Source organism: Podarcis raffonei, chromosome 7 (genome assembly GCF_027172205.1).
Source record: "Podarcis raffonei isolate rPodRaf1 chromosome 7, rPodRaf1.pri, whole genome shotgun sequence".
NCBI classification, from domain to species: Eukaryota; Metazoa; Chordata; class Lepidosauria; order Squamata; family Lacertidae; genus Podarcis; species Podarcis raffonei.
The window spans coordinates 14,255,546-14,281,354 of NC_070608.1; the positions used below are offsets into that span (position 1 = coordinate 14,255,546).

Consider the following 25,809-nt stretch of genomic DNA (forward strand, 5'->3'; position numbering starts at 1 on the left):
TACCACTTCATTGCCGCTACCTTTGCTGCGATCTTTTGCACCGAAGGCCCACGCATTGTGCAAACGTTTTTGCAGTGCAGCTGCAGTGGATGTTCCCTGCAAGCTCTTATGAATTTTCTTCTCTCCCCATTAATTCTCCATCTGTCTTCCAGCTCCCAATAAAAACTAGCTCTGTCTGCGCTTTCATTTCCCTTCATTTGTCACTGGTGAGCATGTGTTATTTTGGGTTCCTCCAGGCACAATACAGTTATTTCTCCTGAAATGATTTGAGCCGTCACTTTTTAAGGTCTGCTGGCTTCTTTTGGTTTTTGTTAAAAAAAAATCATGTTGGAAATAAAACATGGCAGTAGTGGCAGCAACATTTGGGGGGCAGGGAGGCACACTGAGAGACAACACAAATACAGTGTAATTGCAAATAATCTTTTATACATTGAATGCTATTTCATATTTAATGTACACGGTAGTTAATTATTTATACCAAAGCACCCATGATACAAAACACACTACAAGTGCAATACAAGAGTTATGTGCATGTTGTTGAGCAAGTAGATGTGCATGAATTTGCAGAAATGGAACCATGTTTTTGGATTCCCCCCATTAATATTACAACATGTGCAGATTTTTGCATACATAGTACAAGCAATCCAGATTTTATAGCCCTCTTCTTCGCATCATGCAGACTGCATTCTCTGGATTGCAAGGAATAGTTACAAGCTTGAGAAAGTTATTGTGCTTAAGTCCCCCTGAAATCACAACAACATAAGCAACCATGCAAATATGTAACACTCAGCAACTCAGATACAGATTTTGACATCAGAGTCACAGACATCCTGAATTTTTACGGACTCCTGGATCCTCTAGATTAAGCCAGAAAAGTGCCATCTATGTATTTGTAGCAACAAGGTATCTGACTGAAGCTTGACATGGGCTGCCAATGTCACCATCAACCTGCCAGAACTTAGCTCAGGTGTAGCACAAAGGACACCTGGTCTGGAACACAGCAGACCAATCAGATTTGCAGATATTTCATTGGCTTCCAGCAAAATAAACCAGTTGTTTTGGACTGTATCCAAACTGAAACAGGAAATTTGGACATTCCTAATATTTACACTGAATTTTCAACCCAGAATTTCACTTCCAAATGTTACTGTCAGTGGCATAGTTCTGCACAACTGATAAGGAAATGTCATGTTTAAGATTGGAAGAAACGAGAACCGAAGAGAAACCAAAATTGACAGATCTGCCCACCCTGATTAGGACTACACTTGAATATCCTACAATACAGGGTGATGTGTTATTCTGAGCATCGTTAAAATAAGCCGAGTTTATGTATTGATTATTATTTTCTACATGGTCATGTCATAATGGAGAGAGAAAGCTCTTCTAAGAACTCCCCACAACAATCCTACGGCTGATGGCGCCAGGCAGAGTGTAGATGAAAAGTACTAAGAATACAACCAGGATAAGTAGGAATAGCGCGATGATGATGTATTTCTTGTAATTTCTCCAGATGAGATAGAAAAAGCACTTGAAAGGATTCACAAACCAGGAGAAGGAAGTGTCTGGCCGGCTAAATCAGAAAAGGGGAGGAGGGGAGAAAGAGAGAACATATTAATTTTGTCAGATTCATATTTATCCAAAGTAATTGCATTATCATTTTAATCTTGGGAAGGCATTGGAACTGAGACTGCGCAAAAACTTCGTCACTATGAGAACTGGAGCAAGATACAGGTTCCCCATTTCCCGTACGTTTTTGTAAAAAAAAAAACCAAACCAAAACAGGCTGCTATAATGCATCTCTCTCTCTACTAGATGCTTTTCAGAGTCGCACAAGTTTGAGCAGTCAATTAAGATAGGAAGAAAAATAAGGCTGAATGGAACAGTCAGCCTTATCTTGTACAGCGGGAGAATGGCAACAACAAATATTTTATTCTTTATCTGCAGCAAAGGCTCAGGAAACATTCCAAACCCCTACATGGAGATATGCTGGGATTGAACCAGGGACCTTGTACACGCAATGACCCCCTCCTTTGGTAATCCTCACAGAACTCTAGCCCAATGGTTGCCATTAATTTGATTCAGAATTGATTTCAGAATGAACTGATTTTAGAATGTATTTCAATTAATTGATTGTGATTTTATGTAAACCGTGTTACTTTTACTGTTGTTAGCCGCTCTGAGCACAGCTTCGGCTGGGGAGGGCGGGATATAAATAAATTATTATTATTATTATTATTATTATTATTATTATTATTATTATGGCGTCCAGGCGCAATGCCACATCATGATGTCATGGTGCACGCTGCTGGGCACCCATAAACTGGGACAGCTACTTAGATGCTTCTGGGTAGCCCCACCTCAGTCACAGATGGCAGGAAGGCAACTGCCCGTCCCTGTTTCTTCCCTGCACCTGGTATGCAGAAGCATATAGCAGGCTCTATTAGCAAAATCAGGCACGAGAAACCTGGTGCCTTCTCTATATGGTAGGATTCCAGTTTCCATCAGCCCCAGCCCGCATGGCCAAAGGTCAAGAATTATGGGAACTGTTATGTACTGAAGTTCTCACCCTGGGCCAGCAGGGGGATACTGTAGATAGTTATGCAAATAAGGGATCAGAAGTGATGTTCAGTGATTGGATAGTTTTAGAAAGTTGTTACAGTAACGTTGTACTGGAGCTCTATATAAGCAGGCTGACTGAACCCTTCAGTTCAGTTCTGTCCTGGCCTGTGAATAAACAAGAGCTGTTTGAAGAATCGCTGTGTCGTCTGATATGTCCACCCACAACTTAACAGGAGCTGCAGTCCAACAACATCTGGCGTGCCCCAAATTCCCCCACCCCTGACCAAAATGCACACTCCAGTAACTTTCCATACCGCTGTGTTTATTTTTGGTCTCAGAATCTAGCTGGGGTTGTGGGTAGGGGAGCTATAAAACAGCTGGGAATAGTGATACCTGCAGGGAAGAATCAGTGAATATGGGCCAAGCCATCCCACAAACACCTGCCAAATCTTTCTTGCTTATGCCACTCCATACCGAACTTTAGGTTCGTCCCATTTGCCTTGTAGCATGTAATTTCTTCCTAAGTCAGCAGGGTGGGGAGTCAGCTACGCAGCACCCTTGGAGAGCCTCAGCTATTCCAATCTCCCTTCCAGGCTTTTGCGGAGGCCACAATAAGAGCGCAAAAATTAAAATACTATGTCATGGCGATTAATGGCGTCATCCACCCCTTTAAGCTGGTCCAGCATCGTGCATCTTATAATTAAATAATAGAGAACGCCACTGTGCCGAGGTCACGAAGCACAACCTCCGCTTTCCGCATAGCCTCGGGGTGGGGAAACAGTCATAAAATGAGATTATTGGAAGTTCTGACAACAGGGCTGCTATTAAAGAATGCTGTATTGGTGAGGACACAATATTAATTTGGGTAACCAGCAGTGTGGTGAAGCAAAGGTGAACTTTTCTGGAAGCTCTGCAAACGCCGTCTTGGTAGTCAGGATAACCCCATAATTTGGTGTCATCCTTATGTGTGGGTTTGGGGTGCTGGGCTCTGAGCCCAGAAAGGGGAACTGACTGTAACTGTAAGCTTTGGACAGTTGCCTCCTATGCCCTCATCTGGGCAGGTGAAGTGATGGGAAGTTCTGGCCAAAGAGATGTGTGCTGCTTTGTGCATAAAGAACACACAAGTGTTTGCTTCATGTTTCCATTTCCTTGCTTAGTGTTTCCATTTCCTTGCTGTGGTGTCCGTGTCGCATCTATAGAGGCAGGGTTTGCTGCACATCTGCACCTTTCTTTAATAAAGCACTATAACTGATCACTCTGGTGTTTTTGACATCCTTCTTTGGTGTCCCAACTACTACTACGAACCCTTCTTTGGGCCAGCGGTTCAGAACAAGGCTTTGGGGAGGAGCTAAATCTGACCTCTGTACAGAACAAATTTATACCTCTCTACTACTTCAAGATGAAAACCCAGATGTTACATACTCAATTGCTAGATTTTGCACTGCCATGATGGATATTCGTCGAAGGATGGTTTACACCACAAACTAGGCCTAAACTGAAGCCTTAAAATGCAAGACCTGTGCTCCTTTACGTTCCCTCTCTTATAGTCACTTTTAGTAATAGTAATAGTAATTTATTATTTGTACCCCGCCCATCTGGCTGGGTTTCCCCAGCCACTCTGGGCGGCTTCCAACAAAGATTAAAAATACGTTAAAATGTCACACATTGAAAACTTCCCTGAACTTCAGATGTCTTCTAAATGTCAGGTAGTTGTTTATCTCTTTGATGGGAGGGCGTTCCACAGGGCGGGGGCCACTACCGAGAAGGCCCTCTGCCTGGTTCCCTGTAGCTTAGCTTCTCGCAGTGAGGGAACCATCAGAAGGCCCTCAGCGCTGGACCTCAGCATCCGGGCAGAACGATGGGGGTGGAGACGCTCCTTTAGGTATACTGGGCCGAGGCCTTTTTAATCGTTTGCCCTTGTTTTTGTCTTTTTAAGTTATGTACGGTATACAGTGGAACCTTGGTTTTTGAACGTAATCCATTCCAGAACACAGTTTGACTTCCGAAATGTTTGAAAACCAAGGCACAAAGGGCTGTCAGCAAATTCAACTGAGAAAACTGAAAAACATGCAGCGGAAGCCGTTTGACTTTCGAGGCACGTTTGACAATGGAAGCATTTATTTCTGGGTTTTTGGTGTTTGGGTTCCGAAACGTTCATCAACGGAGACGTTCGAGAACCGAGGTTCCACTGTAATCACCTTTTAATCATTGCTTTTTATACATTACCTGTTTTAAGTCTTATGTGTTCCTTACGCTGGTCTATGACCAAAATAAAGTTTGATACTGATACAGACCTCTCTGCATACTCTCTTCTGTGATTATATGTAGGGACATAGGAAATTGCCTTACGCCAACTCAGACTGTTAGTCCATCTAGCACAATACTGTCTACACTGGCAGCAGCTCTTTCTTCAGAAAGGAATCTCTTCCAGGGATGCTGGGATATTGGAGAATGCACCAGATGCCGTCTGCATGCAAAATGGATGTTCTGCTACTGAGCCACAGTCCTCGCTCATCATGGAGTGAGTCAACTATCAGCAGAAGGGACAGGGCAGATGGGGACAAACCCTTGTTCCAAACCGTCAACAATATGAACAAAATGGCAACTAGGATGATCAAGGGACTGGAGCAACGCCCACCATGAGGAATGTATTGGGGCTTTTAATATCAGGTTAGTAAAGGGTGGGGGGACACATGAGAGGAAGCGTCCAAACTTATTCATGGTGCAAAGAAAGTGGAGATAGAGAGAGATGTTTCTCCCTTCTCACAATAGCTAGAACTCAGGGCTGCCCATGAAGCTGAATGTTGGAAAGTTCAGGGCAGGCAAAAGGAGGTTTATTTTCATGCAGCGCGTTCCGAAACTATGGAACTCACTGCCACAAGATATAGTGATGGCTACCAAGCTGGACAGTTTTGAAAGGAGACTGGACAAATTAGTGGGGGATGAAGCTGTCAGTGTCTACTAGGCGTGATGGCTTTGTACGACCTTGGAGGCAGTGTCATGAGTGGGAGAGTTCAGTTGCCCTCATGCCCAGCTTGTGGGCTTCTCAGAAACAAAAGGTTGGCCAGTGTGAGAACAGAATCCTGGGCTTTGCTCCAGCAGGCTCTTCTTACATTCTTAATAATAATAATAATTCATATTTCCAGACATTTCATTTTGAGCATCCAGCTCAGAGATTGCTCACAGGTCTCCAAACACTTGCATACACATGGCGACCTCACTTACTTGGGTTTTTCCAAAGGTTCCGGCTCCTTCCGAGCTTTGCCTACGGGATTCTTCTCGGCTTCCTCTGCCGTGACTAAATGGAACTCGGCTTCTACTTTGCCCTAGATTGAGAAAGAGAGCCTGTTTCGATTCACAGTACGTAAATAACACATAATGGGTTCTTCATTCACTAGCGTTTGAGAGCTTTTCTTTAGAAAACGGGTGCTATGAAGTCATAAGTTGAGAGGGCTAAAACAATCATTAACCACAATAACCACCAATAATTACAAGTTACTTACGAATGACTAGCAATTAATTCTTAAACAATTAAACAATTAAATTAATTTTTGGTTGGAAATCTGACCATGAGGCCATTCCCTGTGTTACTTCACTTATAACATTTATCCTTACATTAAATTTTCATTTGTTAATGATGAGGATGGGCTTAAGGGAAAACCAAATTATTTCCCCGAAATTCAGAAAAGAGCTCAGCTTATTCCAAGCCCAATTCAGACCTTTTTGCACACTGGGTTGTGACAGAGGGGACACAATAAGGTCCAATTTCTCCCCAACCTCTCCACTGGGCCTCCCTCTGATTTGCTCCCTTCTTTTCAAACTCCTACCCCATTTATCTTTGTTGCCATTCCCATGGCAGGGGGGTTGAGACAGAGGGAGGTATCTCTCCTTCCTCCCCTCTCTAATGCCTGTCACGCTGCTATCGTAGCATGCAAAGCACAAAGAGCACTGGGAAATGCAATTTCCCCATGGCTACTGATGGCAATTGTGCTGGGGAAATAACATCGCCCAGTGCTCCTTGCAGCTCCCTCTTTCCATTAAAATCTGAGCCAGAAAGGAATGTTTGGGTTTCTAATGCTTGCCTTGAATATAAAGAGAGTATTATGAACTTGTCAAATTTGTGTTTCTAAGCCAGGAGTTAAAATTTTGGAGTATATCTCAAATACAAGTTGTCTCTCAAAGTGCTGATATTATCTTGTTGCAACTATATTAAAAGTACACGGTCAATGATTATAACTGCAGAGAAAAAGCTGGATTTTTTGTGACGCAGATGCACAGAGTCTGCATGTTCACGACTATCTTACAACCTGCACTTACAATTTAATTAAGATAAGATGTCTTCGACACACACGTCCTCTGAAATAATGATGAGGAAGTTAAATGCAATGAGACTGTACAAAATCTGTGGTGGGGTTGGTTTGGGGGGAAGCGATTGGGGAATTGCATGTTTTAAGTATTAGAAAGATTTCTCAGGGAATAAACACATCTTTCCCCCCTACCTGAAAAGATCCTTCTGGAGTAATTATGGCTGTTTCATCTGCCATAAATCCTCTCCCTGTAAACTGCACTTACTCAGCGCTACACAGATGCGAAAATAGTATGAAACGAATCGCTGAAATCTGAGTAACACAGGAAGTTGTGTTCTTAAACACAAGAAGAGCGTGGTGGATCAGGCCAATGGGCCATCCAGTCCGCCATCTTGCTTTCACAGTGGCCAACTAGATGCACCTGGAACCTGATCCCCAGGTTCTGTTTTGCTTAGAATGGTTTCACTTGCTTTTATAACTACAGTGGTACCTCAGGTTAAGTACTTAATTTGTTCCGGAGGTCTGTTCTTAACCTGAAACTGTTCTTAACCTGAAGCACCACTTTAGCTAATGGGGCCTCCTGCTGCCGCTACGCCACTGGAGCCTGATTTCTGTTCTTATCCTGAAGCAAAGTTCTTAACCTGAAGCACTATTTCTGGAGTGTGTAACCTGAAGCGTATGTAACCTGAAGCGTATGTAACCCAAGGTACCACTGTATATGATTATATTTCTATAACCTGCCCTGGGACCTTATGCCGAAGGGGAGCTAAGAAATCTTATAAACAATCAAGTAAACAAACAAATCACAAACCAGAAGGAAATCAGAAGAATATGGGGGACAGGGGACGGGGGGAATCCAGTTATGATAAAAGCCAGAATTTGGAATTATGACAGGTCAAATTACTATGCTGCTGATCCGTGTGATATTTGAGTCTACACATCCTTCATATTTTAAAGAAGCATCTGTCAGTGATATCAGTGTGACCTATCCAAAGGCTTTTTTTAAAATAGGTAATATTGGATTACTTACTGTGAGCTCCCCAGCTTTGACAAAAGGCCACCAGCCTCTGACCCTCTTCTGCTGAAATATGGAAATCTTGTTCTCCTCACTTGTTGCCACGACCATGTTTAGGTCGCAGCTCTTGGCGGTTTTGGCGGCTCGAGGAAAGCCATTCAGGTTCATTTCAAGGGAGCCTGGGAGAGGGCAAGAGAGGTCAAATTCTACATTATTCCAAGACCAACTGGACTTTCCAAGAACAGCTTCCAAATCTGATAAATTCATGCCCCCACATGCTTAAGAAGTGAATAACCTGCCAATAAATTCCCATAATTGTAGCTGTGGTGATTAGAGGAGGATGCAGGAAATGGAAAAGAAACTCCTTATGTGTCTGTATGTATGGCATGGAAACTTCCATTAAAGCTAATACAGGAGCCTAACAGTTAATGATTAAGTGAGGCTGTATCTGGGACACAGGAAGATACAGAGTCAGTCCATTCACCCATCTAGCTCATTGTTGTCTGCAATGACTGGCAGCAGTTACCCAGGGTTTCAGACAGGGGAGATTCTCAGCTCTACCTGGAGATACTTGCAGGCAAGGTAGGTGCTTTCCTAGCTAAGCTACAGCACCTCCCCAGTGCTATAGATGCGATACTGTGGGATGTAATCCACTGGGAGCAGTCAAATACAACATTCCTTGTTTTCCTAGAGTGGACATGCAATAGGATGTTAGGTCCAGCCAGTCGAAACTTCCTGTTCCTCCTGGGCTGGAGCATCATTCCTTCCATGTGACTTGTGGGTGGGTGTAACCTTTACAGACCTGGTAAAAGGACAAGGCATGTTGCCACTCTCTCTCTTTTCCATCTTCCTTTCATCTTGTGAACTGCTGGACTGCTAGCCTGCAGTCACTAGGCAAATCTCCCTTATGGGGTAAACCTGTTTGTATATGTTTGAAACTTTAAGCCTAAAGCCTGCCTTCAGGGATCACACTGTGCTCTGCCTGATCGTGAGTAAACTTTCTTTTTGTTACTTATGAATAAGACTGTGGTGTCTTTATTCTGTTAGGAGGGATTCAAGGGGTCTTACCAGGAAAATATCAGAACACATTTCAATCTGGACAAGCCAAATTGAATTGCTTATTGTCTTAAGAAACTCACACGAGTTTGCAACTACGGTGGTACCTCGAGATGCGAACAGGATCCGTTCCGAAGCCCCGTTCGCATCCTGAATGGAACGCAAGACGCAACGGCACGTCTGTGTGTGTGCGGGTCGCGTTTCGCCGCTTCTGCGCATGCACGTGATGTCATTTTGAGCATCTGCGCATGCACGAGCTGCAAAACCCGGAAGTAACGTGCTCCATTACTTCAGGGTTGCTGCAGAGTGCAACTCGAACGCGCTCAACCCGAAGCGCATTTAACTCGAGGTATGACTGTAGTTTTCTGCTGTGTAAAGGTGAATGCACTCTGCTAAGTAAAGGAACTTGCTAGCGCAAATTAGGAAGGATATTAATAAACAATATATCCTCTCCTGCGACCCTGAACATTCCCACAGATATGATGTCCCACTTGCGTATCCCACCACCGCCCACAAAATCCCACCCAAGGAGGGACCATAATCTGTTGGCCTTTTGTTCAAAACTCCCACCGCTGTTCAAGATCCAGATCATGCTGTTCTGTTCAGGGCTTACCAAGGAAGTCGTCAGAGGAAAGCCTTTCAAAATCCCACACTTGGAGCACCAGTTCTGCAGGGATTTTGCGTTCCGTCTTCTCCAAGGAAAATATGTTCTCCCTCTTGCTGACCACCACTTGCTTCTCGGCCGGGAGATAATGGAACGGGAACACAAAGCGCCAGTTGAAGTTCCCTTCTCCGGTCAAAGAGTTGTAATGCACGTCCGTCTCCTGCCTGTCATCTTCCAGGCCTTTCACCCACCTGTTGCAGGTAACATGGAGTGCACGAAAGAAGAATCAAGTGGAGCCAGAAGGAACGAATCCAACCCTTTGTATCAAGACATCACATCTCATGCATAAAGCATCGTGTCCAATTTGTTTCTCTTAACTTTTCCAAGACTATTTCACTGTTTAGCTAGGCATCCTGTTGAGCTGTGCTTGCAATTCTTCTGATCTTTCTAACATTTGGCTCCAACAGTTCACACTTACGGTATATGGTTGTGCATCATCCCAATCTAAAAGAGGTATGAGATACCAGGGCTATCTGCTGAATCAGGCCACAGGCCCATCTTAGCCCAGCATCTGCTGGGCCAGCTAGATACCTATGGGAAACTCACAAGCAGGCCCAAGTAAAAAGAGAACGCTCCCCTCCTGCTGTTTCCAGAAAGTGGAATTCAGGTGTATAATACCTCTGACCTCTGTTGGGAAAGATTAAGGGCTCTAGGAGAAGGGGACAGAGGATGAGATGGTTGGACAGTGTTCTCGAAGCTACCAGCATGAGTTTGACCAAACTGCAGGAGGCAGTAGAAGACAGGAGTGTCTGGCGTGTTCTGGTCCATGGGGTCACGAAGAGTTGGACACGACTAAATGACTAAACAACAACAACAATACCTTTGACATTGGAGGGAGAACATAGACATCAGGGTTAGAAGTCACTGATAGCCTTATTTCCCATATATTTGTCAAATCCTCTTTTCAAAGACATCCTGGTTGGCAGGGCTGCCTTAAGCATATTCGGCGCCGGGGTGCAAAGATCCGCCCGGTGGTTCCCCCCGGTTTCCAAGTCCCAGGCGCGCAGGAGGGTGGAGCCGGCCAGCTGCCTCAGCATCTCGCTGGCTCGGTTGCCCCCGAACTCATGGCGCAGAGCCGCCCGCAGAAGAAGAGCCCACCGTGGCGCTCCAACCGACAGGCGGGCTCTTCCCTGGACTCAACTCTCGGGCCCCAGACTCTTGGCCTGGTGCCCCTGAGAGCCCGACGCCCGGGTGCCCCGCACCCCTAGTGCCTATGGGTAAGACGGCCCTGCTGGTTGGTTACCTATTATTGCGAGTTTGAGTTTTCCTCGTGGAAATGTAGGACTTCATTTTCTATGCATGTCAGTTCTGTGCCTGCTTAATTCTAGTCAGGGGTTGAATTCTCAATGAGCCATTGCAGCAAAATGCGAAGGCCACAGAGCTGTCACATCCAAGTGTGTGCACAGAACTTGCTAATACAGCTGTGACTCATGTTATTTTATTTTTTGATGGATGGCTCGGGTCATAAATTAATTCACCCTGTCAATGGATAAATGAGGAGATCCGCAGGCCGTGCCTGAGCAAACTTACCCTTTTACGTAGATGTCGCTTGATTTTTGTCCAGTGAAGATATTCTCATCCTCTAAAATGACATCTTCTGTATTCCAGATTATCACTCTCAGTTCATAACTTGGGAGAGGAGGAAGGGTAGGGAAGGAAGAAGAAGGAGAGAGAGCCAGCACAGAATGTGAAGTTAGATTAGCAAAATGTCGCATAATGTAATTCGCAGTCAATCATTTTGGTCACATTTTTGGGGGGACAGATTCTAATTTTAAGCTGCCTAAATATGAGAAAAAGTAAGTGGTTGGGGGGGGAAATGGGGCCCTTCCTCTTTTGCTTTTCTGAGGAGAACCTAAAATAGCACAAATGTCATGCTTTCATACATTCACAATGTGATTCCTAACTAACTGGGGTATTCTAGGAAGGAGTGGGGAGGAATTAAACCAGGGACAAGCAGCAGCGAACAGTATGACAGCCCTAGCAAAGAGAGAAAATGAAAAGTAACAGTTATCAAAGAAGGTAACATGTTTATGGGCTTTTCCAGAAGTTAATTGCGTCCCATCTCCAAGCACAACTTTCTGCTTGATACTTGAAATGGGCAAACATTTAGCACAATCCTAGTTTCGGTTACATGATAGGACTGTACCATTGGCCACCGCTGAGAGTTTGAATTCAATGTAACATGGCTTCTTCTGACACTGTGATCTAATGTTTTGCACTGATAGGTACATTATTGGTATTTTGAACTTTCTTGCAAGAAAAAATGCTTTATTGATAGCATTAAAAACTTCTTAGCTGCTGTGAAGGCTACTTCTTTAGCCCTTCATTAATTCTTCATGGAGAGAGGCGAAAGCTTAATAGAGTCAGCTTCAGACTGAACATAATTGATGTACTAATCGTTTCTCTGAAATTACTCGAGACTAAAAAAAAAAATTGCTGCCAAAAAGCCACTGTTAAAACAGTTTTATGAGCCTTGAATTTTTCTTGGCTTTTCTATCTGTTTGGCGTTCAACACACCCTCTCTAGCTGAGCAGCGTATTCAGTGAAGTTATTTGTTTTGTTATCTCAAATTATGTAGATCAGGTAACCTCAAACTATAGGGCCCAAACAGAAATCTTCACATGACTTCTGACAAATAAGGGGCAATTGGCAAATCTGCAAACTTTGTTGCAATAGATTCCAGCTTTACCATTTGGGTAATAGTGCAGTTAATGAGCAACAAATATTAAAATAAAATAATTATGGAGACAGTGCAGTGGAAAGGAATAAGGCTGGAGAATGACTATACACATTTTCAGAGAGTGAAATGTAATTTGAAATAGAGATTGCTGCCACTATCACATCCCACTTTTGCCTCTGGTAAACGGATCTTGCAGGTTTTTATACGGTTTTGAAAACCTGCAGAACCTCTTTGACCAGCGAGAACAATGGGACAAACATGGGCATCTCCAGCTTTTCAGGGGGCCCAAGCAACATGGCCCCTTAAGTATCTAGAGGTGGGAGGCAGCTGAAGCACAGCTGCTGAAGAGTGGAAATAAGTGAGGAAAGTTAATTGAGGAACCGTCCTAGATTCCTTTGTACCACCGCGGGGAACACTGAGACGCTGTTTCTGTTGATGCACATTCACTGTTGATGCAGAGCCTGGAATTGTCACACCTTTAACTAACAACCCACCCACCTCTCAATCACCTGAAGTCAAAACTATATCAGGCGATCCTTCTTTTCCCATGCAGATGATCATCTAATTATCAGAGTTGCATAGTTCCACGAACAGTGCTATGCAGGCACTGAAAGCTCCATGCATGGCGCTTTGCAAGCCCCAACGATCAGCTGACCATGCGTGCAGGCAAAAAGAAGTGCCCTCATATCATTGAGGCATCAGGGGATTAATAGATTGCTCCACTTCCACCTGCAAAAGTTGGCTCACAGGGGTAGGGGAGATAAGGATTTGACCCACCAGCCGGACCCACTTCCCCACTCCTGCCTTAATGGTCTGAGCTGGGGAGAACTGCCAAACTCCCTGCCATTGGACCCCAGAAACAAAAAAGTTTGGGTTCTCAATGGTGGCGCGTTGGAAGATTGCCGACAATAACATCTCTGTGACCCATACGAGGTAATTAAGGGGCTGCTATGGGAAGTATGCAGTCTTCCTACCCCCCCAGGAGACGGGGGCACTGCCTTGCCAACGGTGTTCACAATGCACCCCCTGATCCGAGAGATGGGGGTGCCGAACACTTGGCACGAGCCCTCGGTGAAGTCAGATCTTCCTGACGCCGATTCCAATTAGCGCGTGCTGGTTGCTTCAGCTCGGAATTATAATTGGAAACATATGATTGGAATGAAGCTGAAGCACATACATCAAGTAATGTTTGAGAGATAAGACTGCTGATTAATGGATCTCTGTGACCGGGAGTGACGGATGGATAAGTAAATCTTCTGATGAATCACCACTAGGAGACTGTATGTTTGGAATGAAGGGGGGGTGGAGGAAAAAACTTTTTTTTTCTTTGCACGATGTGATATTAATAACCCTTCACGCCAGATAGAAATAAGATCGTTGCGTTTTTATTAATCACAAGCAGGAATTCAAGAACTGTGTGGGATGGATTATAACAGGAGAGAGGATTGGTGAACGGTGAGAAAAAGGAAAATTTTTATGACGCAGTTAAAAAATGGCGTCTCGCCAAGACAGGCTTGCCGGAGAAAGAAGGACAGGGGGAGGAGAATCAGGATCGTTCGAAAGAGAAGGAATGTTGGAACGCAAGCTTGACCTGACAGAGCTTCCTGATTCATTTGATTTATTTGGCAAGCCTGAGAAAAGTAAAGGACAGACCGAAGATTAATTTTTTTTTTATGGAAGTGTTGAACAGAGGCTGTCCCTGAGTGATATGATCTTTGAAGAGTACAAAACCCACACAGAGGATGCCTGTTTTCAATATGCTTGCGAAAATTATCAGAGATCGCAAAGAAAGGAATATACGATAACAACAAGAAGAGAAAGAAAGTAATAAAGGACTATCTGGATTGAACTGGATAGAACGGTCTAATTAAAGCAGTAATATAAGTGATGTTTGGACTCGTTCGGAGTTTTGGACTCGTGCGGAGCTTGATGTATGGGTACCCCCAACAAAATTTAAAATTTGGCTGTATAATTTGGAACTAATGTGATTTGGATAATGTGATGTGATTGGCCTGTTAATAAAAATTATTTTTTTAAAAAAAGAAACCATTCTCAAACCATTCTGGCTGTCTTGCCTCCAGCCCAGATTTTATAAGCTCCCACAGCTACTTCTTGTGCAGTTGCCTTTGTTAATAAATAAGTGTTTTGCAAATTTCATTTTTCCTACAAGGCTTTATATATAAAAAAGGGTTTTTAAAGATTGCTGATAAGGGATAGAAAGCGGAAGGGAGATTATTGCAAATGAAAAGGATGTTCCAGTTCCTCAAGGTTCTAAGCTGCATGACAACCAGTTTACACATCCCTAGGAAGATGCAATAGTATTAACAAGAAGCTAGGGAATGTATATTTGCAGGCAGAGGGGAGCGTGTAATGAATTACCCTTTGGGTTTTCTGGGTGAAATGTCAACCGGCGGCCCTGGGAGAGGCATATCCTTTGGAAACATGTCCACCCACATCTGCACACGGCCCTTCAGGAAAGAAAACAAGAGAATGCAGGCGAATGAGGTGCAAATTCAGTTATAGAATAGCAAGACTTCTTATTATTCTTATTCTTATTCTTATTCTTATTCTTCTTCTTATTATTATTATTAAAATGTGTATACTACCCTTCATCTGCATAGCTAATTCCAGACAACCCTGCATCTACTAATGCAGGCATAGGGAAACTCGACCCTCCAGATGTTTTGGGACTACAACTCCCATCATCCCTAGCTAACAGGACCAGTGTTCAGGTATGATGGGAATTGTAGTCTGAAAAACATCTGGAGGGCCGAGTTTGCCTATGCCTGTACTAATGCTTGAGCTACTGCTGCATAAGAACACAAGAAGAGCTCTGCTGGATCGAACCCTTTTAGTTCAGCATCCTTTTCTTACAATGGGCAACTTTGATTAAAAAAAAAGATAAAGGTAAAGGACCCCTAGATGGTTAAGTCCAGTCAAAGGTGACTATAGGGTTGTGGCACTCATCCCACTTTCAGACCGAGAGAGCCGGCATTTGTCCACAGACAACTTTCCCGGTCATGTGGCCAGCATGGCTAAACTGCTTCTGGTGCAACGTGACACCGTGACGGAAACCAGAGCGCACGGAAATGCCATTTACCTTCCCGCTGCAGCGGTACCTATTTATCTACTTGCACTGGTGTGCTTTCGAACTGCTAGGTTGGTAGGAGCTGGGACAGAGCAATGGGAGCTCACCCTGTTGTGGGGATTCAAACTGCCGACCTTCTGATCGGCAAGCCCAAGAGGCTCAGTGGTTTAGACCACAGTGCCACCCGTGTTCCCTAGGGCAACTTGATATCTATATGGGAAGCTCAGAAGCAGGACTTGAGCACAACAAGTGGGGAGACTTGTGACTCTCAGCAACTGGGATTCAGAGACATATGGATAACTCCAAATTAAGTATAATCGCCCAACCCGAATGGACCTGTATGTGACTGAATCCCAGCTGAAGATAGCAACAGCCTGGAACCTCCCAGCTTTCCATGATTTCCTTTTTTCCAATTTATCTAGGCTAAAGCATTTACCTGCTCCATGCCAGGCTTATCCTTGTGGTATATGGGCCGTGTTTCAATGTGTTCGGGCACCAGCTTGCATCCAACCCCAGGGATGTCATTCCAGGAACGCAAAACCTTCAGTGCAAGATGTTCATAGGATTCCACTGGCTCCTCTGCAAAAGACAGGAGAGCACAAAACGAGCTGTCACATCAAGCAAGGCTGGGCATTGGCAGCAGCGGCGACGGCATCTCCATCTCCTCCTCCTCCTCCCTCCAGCCGCCGCCGCTAAGAGCTGCCCAAGGGAGGAAGCCAGGAGCAGCAGCCATGGAGAGGCAATGCTCCCTTGCAGCTGCCACTGCTTGGGACATGCGCTGGCTCATCCTCTTCACTGAGCTCGGCAGCGGCAACACTGACTGCTGAAACAGGGACATTCCAGGACCCTACCTGCCCGCAGACTGTCTCGCCAGAGTGGTGCATGCTCTAGTTATCTCCCGCTTGGACTACTGCAATGCACTCTACATGGGGCTACCTTTGAAGGTGACCTGGAAACTGCAATTAATCCAGAATGCGGCAGCTAGACTGGTGACTGGGAGCAGCCGCCGGGACCACATAACACCGGTCCTGAGAGATCTGCATTGGCTCCCAGTATGTTTCCAAGCACAATTCAAAGTGTTGGTGCTGACCTTTAAAGCCCTAAACGGCCTCGGTCCTGTATACCTGAAGTAGCGTCTCCTCCCTCATCGTTCAGCCTGGACACTGAGATCTAGCGCCAAGGGCCTTCTGGCGGTTCCCTCATTGTGAGAAGTGAGGTTACAGGGAATCAGGCAGAGGGCCTTCTCGGTAGTGACACCTGCCCTGTGGAAAGCCCTCCCTTCAATTGTGAAGGAAATAAGCAGCTATCTTATCTTTAAAAGACGTCTGAAGGCAGCCCTGTTTAGGGAAGTTTTTAATATTTAATGCTGTATTGTTTTTAACACTCAATTGGGAGCCGCCCAGAGTGGCTGGGCAAACTCAGCCAGATGGGCAGGGTATAAATTATTATTATTTTTTAATTATTATCATCATCATCATCAAATCAGAAGCTGGGATAGCTTTTCAGGGGCGAACGAAGGCGTCGTGACACCTGGGGTATCGCTACGTAGGGTGCATGTGCGGCATCACTACGTACGACGCATGCACTGTACGTACCGACGCTGCACATGCGCTGTACATAGCAGTTTGCCGGCGGCACCGCTCCAGCACCGTATGGACGGTGCCAGGATCCTCTGCTTGCGGCTACAGCCGGGAACTGAGGATCCTACTTTCACAGCTGTAGCAGTGACGGAGGGATCCCATCGCCATCCGTACGGTGCTTGAGCGGCGCCTGTGGCAAACTGCTATGTACAGTGCATGTGCGGTGGCGTTACATACAGAGCATGTATGTGACGCTGCACATGTGCTGTACATAGCGGTTTGCCACCGGCACCGGGATCCTCTGCTCGTGGCTGAAGCTGCGAACGGAGCGGCGCAATGGCAGCTCATGCCACTGCGTCCGGGCCATGGCGGCAGGGCAAGCGTCCTGCAGGGTGCTTCCTTGTCACCCTTCCAGATGTGGAACCCGGGGCGCACTGCCTCCCATCCCCCCCGTTGCTAGCTTTTGTAATCCCAGGAGCATCCCTGGAAAATTGGGACACTTGGAGGGTATGTTAATGCAGAGCCAGCTTTGTTAGTGCTTTACGAAAAAACATTTGTGGTTCAGCAGATCAGACTGTAAAGACCACTATTCAGCACAGTTACCGTTCTCGTCTGCCTGGAAGACCGTCTGCCCTGTAAAGACCTTGTCGCCTACTTGTATCTTCCCAGGTTGCATGTAGGGCCCACTCAGCTTGTTATCTCTGCAGAGCTTGGTCAGGATCTCAGTTGGCTTGGTGGCATCTCGCCAGGCATTATACCCTTCACTGCGAATGAGAGAAGATGGTTTTGGACGGATGGAGCAGTTTCTAAAAGCCAACATTCCTTTCAGAACAGAGCTCATGAGAACATTTCCTGCCAAGGCACTATTCAATTTGGATGAGCTCTAGAATACTACCTGGCCATAAGAACGTCTAGTTCCTATTAGAACAGAGGCTGAGAACCTTTTTCCAGGCTGTGGACTACATTAGTCTGGTGGTCAGCTGTTTGGGGGGAGAGATGTCTTCCCGTTGTGACAGCAGACTATAATACACGGTTAAAATATACCCGGACTCACGCACAAAGGCACACACAAAGCATAGAAAGCAGTGCATATATTCAATTCTTAGAAACGCCACTCAAGTTTCACCTTTCGTTTTCTCAATTGACTTTTCTTTTTAACACAACATTTGTAATAAAAGCTGTCCAATGCCCTTTATCTGGCTTGACTGTGCGAATGGCAAAAAGAACATTAAGGCTGCATCCAGCTAAGTTCTACTCAAAGCAGATCCATTGAATGAATGAAAGAAACTTTATTTTCATCAGCCATCGGCCATAGCAATAAACAAACATTGTGATATACACAGAACAAAATAAAAAGTCAATAATTTAAAAGACAGTTTAGGGTCCTGAATCAGCAGTCAAATAGTGGACCTTATTCTGATTGCCCCAGCTAAAAACCTTGCAGCCACTGAAAATAATGGACATGATTAACTTAGGTCCATTGGTTTCAATGGGTCAGCTCTGTAATTGCAAATAATGCAAATGCGCATCTAAACTGCAAAAATGCAACTGCATCTGAAATACTGTATGCAATTTGCATGGGCAAGTTTTTGCATGTTTGCAAGGAACACAGATTCGTCTTTCTGCTAAGACATCCCCCACCCATCTCGATCTTCTGCAGTTTATCTTTGTGCACACTTTGTACAACACCAAAGCTCTTTTCCTTCTCAGCTGCTCCCTTTTGCACAGCTAATGGGCAGGAAGGGATGCAGACTGCTGAACGAAATTCAACTGCAAGTCAAATCCAGCCCAAGGCCTGGAAGTTCACCATCCCTACATTAGGAGTTTTCTGAAACTTCGCAGGCTGTTGATCAATTACAGAGACCTTGTGTCTGGAAAGAAGCTTACATTTCATATTGGCTTTGCAACCCACAGGTAGCTCGATGTCTGCTGTAAAAACGGTTTTCCAAATCGATTTTTGTTTCTCCAATGAGGTCATCAGAACCAATCATGTCATGGTCGTAGATCAGGACTGAAAGCAGAGATTCCTTAGGGAAAGTTGCCTGGATTTCAAACGACCTGCGGCAGAAATATTGGTAAAATTGTGTCATGTTTGCTTTCAGGGAAGTCTCGCTGAAATCAATGGGACTTAATTTGGAATAAACTGGCTTAGGAGTGGGGTGTTAAAGTTATAGGAACATAGCACAGGTTTCAGAGTTTAACCCAAAAAGGCCATCACAAAAAATTAGAGATGGAAAGTTTTTGAAAAATTATCCTTGGAATGATTATTTTTCTGGCCACCCCAGAAAAACAACAACCCCTGAACCAATAGTCTTCTTCTGCAGGGTGCATGTCTGTGTTACAGCCAGCTATTAGTTAAATTTTCCCTGTACAGTGGTACCTCGGGTTACATACACTTCAGGTTATATACGCTTCAGGTTACAGACTCTGCTAACCCAGAAATATTACCTCGGGTTAAGAACTTTGCTTCAGGATGAGAACAGACATCGTGCTCCGGCAGTGTGGCAGCAGTGGGAGGCCCCATTAGCTAAAGTGGTGCTTCAGGTTAAGAACAGTTTCAGGTTAAGAACGGACCTCCGGAACGAATTAAGTACTTAACCCAAGGTACCACTGTATTGAAATGTGAGACCAACACTCATTTTCTATTATAGCTGAAAATGTGACTAAACTAGGCTTCCCCATCTGTCTGGTTTAATCTGGACATCAGTTACGAAATTCACCTTCTTGAATTTTCTTTCTCTTCATACATAGAGGCATCTCTATCTACTCCAGCAAGTTCTATGGATTTTGTTTTTAATTCAAAGCATTTATATCCCTCTCAAAAACTGGAAAATGCTGCCAGAACAGCTTACAGATCAATATCCTCTCCACCCACCTGCAAAAGTTCTTGCCCTCAATCTTACAATCTTAAAATACACATGTAGAATGAGACAGGGAAGAAAGAGAAAAGCAAGCAAACAGGCACCAATTTCCAGATGTTATCAAGTTCTTATAATGATCATCTTGGGTCGAAGCAGGCTACCCACAGCTAAAAAAAAAAATAAATCAAACAAATCCCAAACGGCTGTTTTGGTGCTATGTATATGGAATGATGCAACATGGCTGACACATCAAATAGAGAAGGAAATGGAATGGGATCGCAAAATGGTAGAGGCATGTCTGTCCCCCCATCAGTGGAAAAAAGAAACTTCAATAATAATAATAATAATAATAATAATAATAATAATAATAATTTATTATTTATATCCTGCCCATCTGGCCGGGTTTCCCCAGCCACTCTAGGTGGCTTCCAACAGAATATTAAAATACAATAGTCTATTAAACATTAAAAGCTTCCCTAAATATTAGCTACCCCCTTGGTTGCCAACAGAAACAGTGTCAAATTAAACCCTCTGGAGGCCCCATGGCAATTGAAATCTTGGGGGCCCCATCACAAATTATCTCCTAAATGCATTTTTTATTTTAAAGGTAAAGGACCCCTGATGGTTAAGGCCAGTCACAGGCGACTCTGGGGTTGCGGCGCTTATCTCGGTTTACAGGCCAAGGGAGCCGGCATTTGTCTGCAGACAGTTTTCCCGGGTCATGTGGCCAGCATGACTAAGCCGCTTCTGGCAAACCAGAGCAGCACACGGAAACGCTGTTTACCTTCCTGCCGGAGCGGTACCTATTTATCTACTTGCACTTTTTGGCGTGCTTTCGAACTGCTAGGTTGGCAGGAGCAGGGACTGAGCAACGGGAGCTCACCCCGTCGCGGGGATACAAACTGCTGACCTTCTGATCGGCAAGCCCAAGAGGCTCAGTGGTTTAGACTACAGCGCCACCTGCATCCCACCTATTTTTTATTATACCAGCTGACAATTTTAATAAACCAATTTTACTACATGAAACAAACGTTAACAATTATTAAACAAACTAACATATCATATCATTAAACAAAAAGCTACGGAAGCTTGAGAAGGTGATTTTCTTTCAAGATCTAATCAGTATTATTGTGATCTGTTGTCGCAGGGCCCCTAAAAGTTGTGGTGCCTATAGGCCAGTGCCTATGTAGTAATCTGGCACTGGACAGAAATTATTTGCACCTCTCCTGTGTTCTGAAAAGAAAGAAGAGGGGAGGGTGGGTGACCCAGTCCTGATATCCACTGAAATAATTGGGCATGTGCAACTTAAGAGACACTAAGCCAAGGCAAACAGGAACTTAGAGCAGGATGATCAAACTGTCTCTCGTAGAACCCCAAGGTGGTTGTCACCGATGGAAGCAAAGGCTCAGAAAAAGCTCAATATGGAGGCCAAATGGTCAAAATATTGGGAAATTTTGGAACAAGATGGAGATAAATTGAAACTGCAGAGTTTTGATAAATTAAAAGATAAAGTGCGAGACTGGCTTCATTATTATCAAATAAGGGAAGCTTATAATTTGGACAAAAAAACCGGCTTCCAGGTGGAGAAATCAAAATTGGAAACAGAATTGTTAGAACCAAAAACAAAGATACTTTCGAGAATGTATAACTTGCTGTTGAAATGGAATACTCAAGATGAAACGGTTAAATCTGCTATGATTAAATGGGCACAGGATATTGGACATAACATTATGTTTGCTGACTGGGAACAGTTGTGGACCACCGGTATGAAATTTACGGCATGTAATGCCTTAAGAGAGAATATTATGAAAATGATATATAGGTGGTACATGACACCAGTCAAGCTTGCAAAAATATATCATTTGCCTGATAATAAGTGTTGGAAATGTAAAGAAAATGAAGGTACATTCTTTCGCCTTTGGTGGACATGCCCAAGGATAAAGGCTTTCTGGGAAATGATATATAATGAAATGAAAAAGGTATTTAAATATACCTTCCTGAAGAAACCAGAGGCCTTTCTCCTGGGCATAGTCGGCCAATTGGTGCCAAAGAAGGATAGAACTTTCTTTATGTATGCTACCACAGCAGCAAGAATACTCATTGCAAAGTATTGGAAGACACAAGATCTACCCACCCTGGAAGAATGGCAGATGAAGGTGATGGACTATTTGGAGTTGGCGGAAATGACTGGCAGAATCCGAGACCAGGGAGAAGAGTCGGTGGAAGAAGATTGGAAGAAATTTAAAGACTACTTACAGAAACACTGTAAAATTAATGAATGTTAAAATGATGTTGGAATGGACCTAAGTGGACTTGGTAATAAGATCAGTAAGAGTACGAAAAAATGGTAGGACAATTGGTTAAGGTATAAAGTTGTAAATTCGATGAAAATCAATCTAAATGTTATAATGAAAAAGGGGTAAGGATATGCTGAACTAATGTTATGACTGGGAATACAAAAAAGGGAGGCGTGAGGAGGTCAAAGAAATAAGCGAATGAGAATTTTGAAAAAATGAGAAAATTGAGTTGGTTTTTAATTTTTTTTTCTTCTTTTCTTTTTTTTCTGTTGTTATGTGTTTGAGTGTTTTTTCTTCTTTTTATTGTATTTTCTGTAGTTTTTCTGTTTTTGTATGCATTTTTTTCGGTTATGATTATTCTTTGCTCTATTTGTGAAAACTTTAATAAATATCTATATATATATATATAAAAACCTGTCTCTCGTAGATTGTGGATTTTTGAGCAGATATTTACAAGAACTTTCACAGGTCCCGTAGGAGGTACTGGAAGGTTCTCTGAGACCTGAGTTAAAGAAAATGTTTAAAAATACTTTTGTTAAGAAACCAGAAGCCTTTTTATTGTGTATAGTGGGTCAAGAGATATCAAGGGAAGATAAAAGTCTGTTCATGTATGCAACAACAGCGGCAAGAATTATTTTAGCCCAAAAATGGAAAAAGCAAGAAGTTCCAACAAAAGAAAAGTGGCAGATTAAAATGATGGACTTTGCAGAACTGGTGAAGCTGACAAGAAAAATCCGAAACCAGCATGATCAAGTATTCCCAAAGGACTGGAGTAAATTTATACGTTATTTGAAAGATTACTGTAAGCAATTAACATCACTAGCAGGGTTGTCTTAAAAAGCATCTTAAAAAGCAGAAACATCACCTTGCCAACAAAGGTCTGTATAGTTAAAGTTATGGTTTTCCCAGTAGTGATGTATGGAAGTGAGAGCTGGACCATAAAGAAGGCTGATCGCCGAAGAATTGATGCTTTTGAGTTATGGTGCTGGAGGAGACTCTTGAGAGTCCCATGGACTGCAAGAAGATCAAACCTATCCATTCTGAAGGAAATCAGCCCTGAGCAACTTTCTCCCTTTTTATTTCAACCTACATTTTAATGTCTTTTTGTAATGAGTAAAACTAGAATTGGAAAACGTATGAAATGCAATGTTATAAAAGTTGATTTTGAAAGCCATGAGGCAGGAGTGAAAGAAGTCGATGGGCTCTAAAGAGCCAGAGAGGTAAAGTGGATAACAATGATATGATTTCATATTATTAAATGGAAAACTAATAAAAAATTATATACAAAAAAAGGAAGGATCTCTGACACCGTGTTGCTGACCCCCTGAGTAATGCAAGGAATAATACTGCAGCTTATTAATATCAGCTGAAAAGACCGACAGTTTCCTGCATTAGCCATTAGCATGCGGACTGAATACATGGATATGCTGAAATAACCAACATTTCTCCTGTGTACAAATATCTTTGGTTTCCTATTTCCTATTACATGGCCAAAGCAACCCCTAGATTGGATTAAAAATTGTATCCTGATTGAAATGCGATGCAATTCTAATGCAAACCTGGCCTAAACATTTTAGTTATACGATAGTCGTGGCAGGCTTGGCTTACATTCTTGGTGACGATGGTGGTCAAGGTCATCGGTGCTATTGCATGAGAAGAGATGAAGCAACAAAAAAACTAATTTGGGGAAACGCCGGATGAACTTGAAAGCCGAATAATTTGCAATTAGACAATGTGACACATTGTCAAGAATTTAATCAGTAATTTACAAAGCGTCTAAAGAGACATGCATCAATGTTTAACAAATGCACTTTGTCCTAAATAACGGGGGGAGAAATTGTCTGCAGCTAATTCATGACATCCGGAACATCACACAATTTAAAATAAACTCACCTTCCAAAAATTGGGTTCAGCTGCTTCGGAATATAATTGTCTCTGTCTTTAATTTCTGTTTTTCCCAACCTAAGCACAATATAAGGATCTGATTTGCCATCTGGATCAGCTGGACTAAGATTAAATGCCTACAATAAGAGAAAAGAATATTAATACATCCCAAAGTATATAACCAATCTAGAGTAAAAAAAACCCCAAAAAACCAAGTGACTCCATTAATTATTTCATTTTTCTGAATTAATTTAGTTAAATCTTTCTCCATTGATCCTATTTTCCCCTAAGAAGACCAAACCATTCTATGCTGATTATAGATTATTAAAATAAATAAATAATGATGGTAGACAGAATATTATGTTAAGATTCTTAATTCTGTTTGTAGACTATACTGTGTTTTGAAGAATTGTTATGTGAATCCTGAAATACTGTTCCAGGGCAGGGGTCGTGGTGCCAATTTGTATTTATACTTAGAATAATAGACTTGTAGAATTGGAAGGGACCACGAGGGTCGTTTTCTAGCCCAACCAGTGCTGGATTTACATATAAGCTAAACAAGCTATAGCTTAGGGCCCCACTCTCTTGGGGGCTCCCAAAAAATTTAAAGAAAAAAAAACCTGGATGTACATTTCCAAAATATAAGATAAAAAACAAATAAAATAAAACCTACATACAGCAACAGTGGCAAATAGATTTAGATACCTATAAGGTCCATAAATTACCATACAGCATATATTAAACACAAAAAAACAGTGACAATTTGTTGTTGACAAAGGACAGCTGGACATATAAAGGGCCCCATTACTTTCAGTAGCTTAGGGCCTCATCAAACCTCAATTTGGCCATGAGCCCAACCCCTTGCAATGTGGGAATCTTTTGCCCAACATAGGGCTCAAACTCCCAACCCTGAGACTAAGAGTCTCATGCTCTACAGACTGAGCTGTGCTTAATTCATACAATTTTTTTGTAATACAGTCATACCTCGGGTTACAGACGCTTCAGGTTGTGTTTTTTCGGGTTACGGAGCGCTGAAACCCGGAAGTACCGCAACGGGTTCCTTCCGGGTTTTGGCGGTCATGCATGCACAGAAATGATAAATTGCACTTTGCGCATGCGCAGAAGCACCAAATCGCAACCCGCATGTGCACATACATGGGTTGCGAATGCTGCGGGTTGCGAATGTGCCTCCCGCCCAGATCACGTTCGCAACCCGAGCGTCCACTGTAGTTTTATAGGGAAGTAAAATCAACAAATAATCCCAGACGATGCACTGCACTGACCAAGGCACCAGCCTCCTTGCCATTCTGGCAGGTAGCTAGAGTCTGGCCAATGCAGCGCTTGGCTTCATTGAGCGTGTCATGGCTTGACCCCGCCCCTGTCAGGTGCTGCCTGTTGTTCACCCCCTGCTGGGCTTCAGGTCCAAGGCTTTGGCCCCAGACTCTGCACCTAACAGAACCATCAGTTATACTTACTGCGACAACGTATACTCTGATGAGAACTTTCACCGAGTGGTTGGGAGGGATGCCCTGCAAGATTCTCGGCTGGCCTCCGTCTCCTGAGCAGCCATCTTCTGGACTTTTGTAGATGCAGAAACAGCCCTGTTAATACACAGCATGGATATAGATCGTTCCTAGTGCCAAACCGAAATCAGCAGATGCAGACATAATGTCATGCTTGCAGTGGTTTTTTGTTTACAAATGCATTCAACACTTATCTAAAAAAAAAAAAAGATTACATGCTATTACAGTGATACCTTGGTTCTCAAACGCCTTGGTACTCAAACAACTTGGAACCCAAACACTGCAAACCTGGAAG

General features: G+C 43.4%; 1 protein-coding gene across 2 annotated transcripts in view; it reads right to left on the reverse strand.

Annotated features, from left to right (window-relative positions):
* Positions 1 to 416: 416 nt before the first annotated feature.
* Positions 417 to 25,809, reverse strand: part of FER1L6 (fer-1 like family member 6) — a 117,223-nt gene continuing 91,830 nt past the window's right edge. Inside the window, exons 31-41 of one of the 2 annotated variants that reach the window (XM_053395324.1) lie at positions 25,467 to 25,592; positions 24,001 to 24,128; positions 18,837 to 19,007; positions 17,553 to 17,713; positions 15,806 to 15,948; positions 14,661 to 14,749; positions 11,132 to 11,230; positions 9,551 to 9,792; positions 7,897 to 8,060; positions 5,785 to 5,885; positions 417 to 1,570 (exon numbers count right to left, since the gene is read on the reverse strand). In XM_053395324.1, the coding sequence (XP_053251299.1) occupies positions 1,384 to 1,570; positions 5,785 to 5,885; positions 7,897 to 8,060; positions 9,551 to 9,792; positions 11,132 to 11,230; positions 14,661 to 14,749; positions 15,806 to 15,948; positions 17,553 to 17,713; positions 18,837 to 19,007; positions 24,001 to 24,128; positions 25,467 to 25,592 (1,611 nt within the window). In that variant the 3' untranslated portion in view covers positions 417 to 1,383. The remainder of the gene's footprint in view (positions 1,571 to 5,784; positions 5,886 to 7,896; positions 8,061 to 9,550; positions 9,793 to 11,131; positions 11,231 to 14,660; positions 14,750 to 15,805; positions 15,949 to 17,552; positions 17,714 to 18,836; positions 19,008 to 24,000; positions 24,129 to 25,466; positions 25,593 to 25,809) is intronic. The other variant, XM_053395325.1, reaches the window with a different exon arrangement.